This window comes from Topomyia yanbarensis, chromosome 2 (assembly GCF_030247195.1).
Source record: "Topomyia yanbarensis strain Yona2022 chromosome 2, ASM3024719v1, whole genome shotgun sequence".
NCBI classification, from domain to species: Eukaryota; Metazoa; Arthropoda; class Insecta; order Diptera; family Culicidae; genus Topomyia; species Topomyia yanbarensis.
This window is the reverse complement of record NC_080671.1, coordinates 171,517,275-171,521,542: the sequence shown is the minus strand read 5'-3', so window position 1 is coordinate 171,521,542 and position 4,268 is coordinate 171,517,275. Positions and strand designations below refer to the sequence as shown.

Below are 4,268 nucleotides of genomic sequence, written 5' to 3'. Positions count from 1 at the left end.
TTCTTCTGAATTGACCAGGTGCTGTTTACTTCGTATATGTGGCAGAGCTTTTTCTTGCTGGTATATTTAGCACCCTTTCAAAAGAGGAAAAAATATTGTTACAAAAACTAATTTACTTGCAATTAGTGCAATACTTCGACGCACAGCACAAATAACCGATCATACAGACGATCCATGTCAAAGAAGACGCAAAGCAGTCTGGTCAAAAGGTCACCTGACACTAGTTTGAAGGGCTGGTGCGATTGTCACACAAAATCTTGGCTCATTGGAACGCGGGGTCATGGAAACAGACAATCCTTCAGTAGATCCACTTATGCCAAGTTCTAATCGATAACTACACCATCGATCTTAACTTTGGTAGCGGGCATGTAAACGCGTTAATTCTTCATGAAAGTTTTGTCGTCTGTAACGTCATTTGTTTGTTTTAGACAAAATGTGACAATCCTGAGCATATCTAGGCTTGTTGCGGAATATTAGAATACTTAGCGGGCTATCTTTGATTCGAAAGAAGATCGGATACGGTCGAACCCAGTTCATTATGTTTGATTTTAAATGGAAGCTTGGATCTTTGGCGACGAATCTTGTTCAACATCCATTTTAGGATCATTTGGGTCAATTGAGGGCTACACTTAATATACGGTAGAGTGCCAATATTTATTAAAAACAATGTCATGAACCATCGAGATCTGGTGTAATGTTTAAATAAAAAATGTCTTTGTGGTTTGGGGAATATTTTTGAATTAAGATGGGACTTGAGTTTGGAAATGCAGTTTTTATTTTTTTTTTGTATGTCAAATGTATTAGAAATCTATGAAATGTCGAAATATGGTGTCAATTCTAAAAGAATCAAGTTTTGTTTATTTTCCAGGTCAAAATTCTAATCATTAAAATAGGAAGTTTGTTTTCGATTGCTCTTTGAGTTCTGGAAAATAAATAAATGCTGTTGTCTCTAGTACTACATTGGATGCTTTTCTTTAATTTTGATTATAGAGGTTTTAACCTTAAGGTCATTCGCCTCTTCGGGTTATAAAAATCTCTTATGAAAAATTTCTAACCCTATGTATGGGGTCGAGACTCGAACCCAGGTGCGCTGTGTACAAGTAAATCGGTTTACCAATTACGCTACGCCCACCTCCCCTACATTGGATACGATAGCGTTTATAGACCACGTATCTAAGCAGTTATGTTTTTAAATTACCTCATTCACCAAAAACGAGCTTCGTCTGAAAGAATAATTTTTGGCAGCTTATTGAAAAAAGTTTGCTTGGCCAAACGGATAAAATTAAAAAATGTTGCTCAAGCGTATATTTTAGCGTGATAAAATTGTTACAGAAATTAAAAAAAAAACGCGCTTGAAAAAATTCTAAAAAAACAATTTTACTAGCATTTGAGGACTGTTCACGAGGCGATCCTCAAAAGAGGTTTTCCCCATCCAACAAATCCGTTAAGGAGTTATATACAAATTTGTGGCGAAAAAGTGAGCTATATTTGTGATTTTTTTAAAACGTTTTATGCATTTTTTTTTAAAAAAGCAAAAGACAGGTCGTTGGTAGTGCTATCGAAGTTCGAAAAAACAAGTTGAATTAAAAAAAATAATGAAGGTTGGCGGAAATACGGCCCATCCCCCGTAGCGAGTTTTTTGGCAGAGGTTTGCGGTAAACGCTCTTCAAGCCGAACCGGTCAACTGAAATCAAAAAAGTAAAAAGATTATTGAAGAAAAATGTATTGTGGTGTACTTGAACGGATCTGTTTTCCAATAAAAAAAAAATTCCCTAAAGAAAAACATGGTAACCAAAAAATTGCTGTGTTCATAATTTTAAACAAAAATTCATGACAAAGAATCAAAATTTTTTGGATGAAAAAGGAACCGTTCAAGTACACGAAAATGTAGATACAAACAATTCAAAAAAAAAATGAAGATCGGATAAATAGTTTTTGCGATATCACGTTCACCGCAACGGTACTTTTCAAACAACTTAGTTCCGAGATAATTGCATTTAAAGTTTTGTGTTAACTTCATTCGCGGAAGAACCAGCGCGCTACGTACGGCTGTAGTTTGAAATCTTGTGCTCCGATCTGGATGAAATTTCGCACAGATATTTTCAAAAGTATGTACTTTCAGAATATTATATAAAAACTTTTTCGATTTTTTGAGTTCCAACTTTGTATATAACCCCTTAATAAAACAAATAAAGGAATGACACTTCATACCTACCTGGCTTACGTTAAAAAACTAAGTACTGTCGTAATTACACAGCGTTTCTGACATTTCAATAAAGGAAAAAAATATACTAATATTAATGAATTAATAACTGTTTTTGAGCTATGATATTATATACTTAATAATAGTAAGACGTGTGATAACCCAGGATAAAATTCCATATCGTGCTGAGAACGATAAACTTTATCTCACAAGCACCTATATTTCCAAATCCAAATTTTTATTACTCATCTTAACTGCATGAGCCAGTTTAGCCATTATCAAACCTGCTTGATAACGCCCATATCCTGCAACACGATTGTGATATCACTGAAAACCGTCCAGTGCGTTTTTGGCAAGCTCATTGACTATGACCGGTTACAGAGTGGAAGTTTTGTCAGGTCCGTTATTGCAGCTCGGAGAGGCACCTCATTGGGATGTCGCGAGACAAAGTTTGTACTATGTGTGTATACTGAGCGGGTCGTTGCATCGGTACGATATCCAGGAAAACAGGACCTACAGCGCCAGCATTCGTATGCATGTTGCGAATGGATTACCAATTATGGGGAAATCTAATAGAAATTTTCTTTTTTAGCTGGAATCACACACTCGTCCTTTATCATTCCGGTTAAAGAGCGACCAGAAGAATTCGTGGTTGGCAGTCGGACTCGAATAATACTGGTGAAATGGGACGGTGTTTCGGCAAGTGCGGCCGAACTTGAAACTCTCGAAGACTTGGGCGACACCGGCGAAGAACAGCAATTCAACGATGGCAAAGCGGACCCTCAAGGCCGACTGTATGCTGGAACTATGCTCAGTGAAACCGCACCGAATCCATCTGGGATGGGCAACAGCAAATTGTATCGCTTTGATGCAGATACCGGGAAATTAGTTGAACTCAAAAGTGGGGTCCATGTTTCGAATGGACTCGCCTGGCATGGGACGACAAACAAGTTCTATTACATTGATTCGTTTGCTTTCGATATCAAAGAGTACGACACCGATGGCCAAGGCAATATAAGTGAGTTGCAAACATTTGAACTGTGATTGGGTGATGCAATGGAACTAATCTTTGCTTTCTGATATGGGGTCACAGGCAACGAACGTGTTCTTATCAAGCTGAAGAGTGATGAATCGGCTACTGAATTTATTGCTGACGGAATGACGAGCGATACCGACGGCAATCTGTATGTTGCTGTGTTTGCTGCATCGATGGTACTGAAAGTCAATCCAATGTGAGCAATTATAATATTGCTATCTTTGGCCCGTTGGAATCAAACTTTGCTTTTTGTTTCACAGTACTGCAATTGTGGATCAGGAAATCATACTTCCGGTAGCACAGGTGACATCGGTTGCCTTCGGCGGTCCAGATCTTGATATTTTATTTGTTACTACTGCCGCAAATGAGCTGGCAGGGCCACAGTTGGAAAATGCGGGTGCAGTATTCAAAATTACGGGGCTTGGTGTCAAGGGAAGACCAATGAATGAAGTTCAATTGAAGTAGAGGAATCGAAAGATTAAGTTTAAAAGGCAAAGTTATTTTATTATTTTCAACTAAATAAGCATTATATTTCTCATTGGTTGATTGATATCTACAAAAAATCTAATAAATAAATAAATCAATATATTCGTGCTTCATAAACGCTCGTCAATTTTGTATTGAGTACAGACCGTTAAATTAATTCATTATACAGACTTTGGAAACATATTCAAGGAGTTTTGATTTTTATCAAGAGATTTTATTAATTTTGGATTCTGTTAGACTGGAATTGGTTGGTTGAAGATTCTTTTTCGAGAATCAGTTTTAAAACATACCTATTTCTAACAGAACAACAGAAATAAACTATCAAAATAACAAAGGCATTTTCGAGCCGAACCATAATTGGACAACTTGAGTTATTAGATTCCTCGGATTAATACTTGATATTTTGACAAATTAGATTCATATTACGATGGAATTGTTTAGAAAAATTGGTCAGACTTTTTGGCACTTGTTGTGTTAACAATGCTACCGTCTGACGCTTACTATCATAGTGTCCCCAGTTTTTCAATGCGACAGTAAAATAAT

The 4,268-nt window shown here is 36.8% G+C and overlaps 1 protein-coding gene across 1 annotated transcript; it reads left to right on the top strand.

Annotated features, from left to right (window-relative positions):
- Positions 1-2,561: 2,561 nt before the first annotated feature.
- LOC131678511 (regucalcin-like) lies at positions 2,562-3,727 on the top strand. Its single transcript, XM_058958709.1, has 4 exons — positions 2,562-2,733; positions 2,796-3,221; positions 3,297-3,435; positions 3,500-3,727. Exons 1-4 carry the CDS (start codon positions 2,571-2,573, stop codon positions 3,702-3,704), a joined length of 933 nt encoding a protein of 310 aa, XP_058814692.1. The 5' UTR covers positions 2,562-2,570; the 3' UTR covers positions 3,705-3,727.
- The last annotated feature ends 541 nt before the right edge of the window (positions 3,728-4,268 follow it).

Bases quoted from the DNA above. Each gene is read 5' to 3' on its own strand.
- LOC131678511 (XM_058958709.1), top strand. From the start codon at position 2,571: ATGACCGGTTACAGAGTGGAAGTTTTGTCAGGTCCGTTATTGCAGCTC. The intron at 2,734-2,795 runs GTATGCATGTTG...TTTCTTTTTTAG, and splicing joins GACCTACAGCGCCAGCATTC to CTGGAATCACACACTCGTCC. The intron at 3,436-3,499 runs GTGAGCAATTAT...TTTGTTTCACAG, and splicing joins GTACTGAAAGTCAATCCAAT to TACTGCAATTGTGGATCAGG.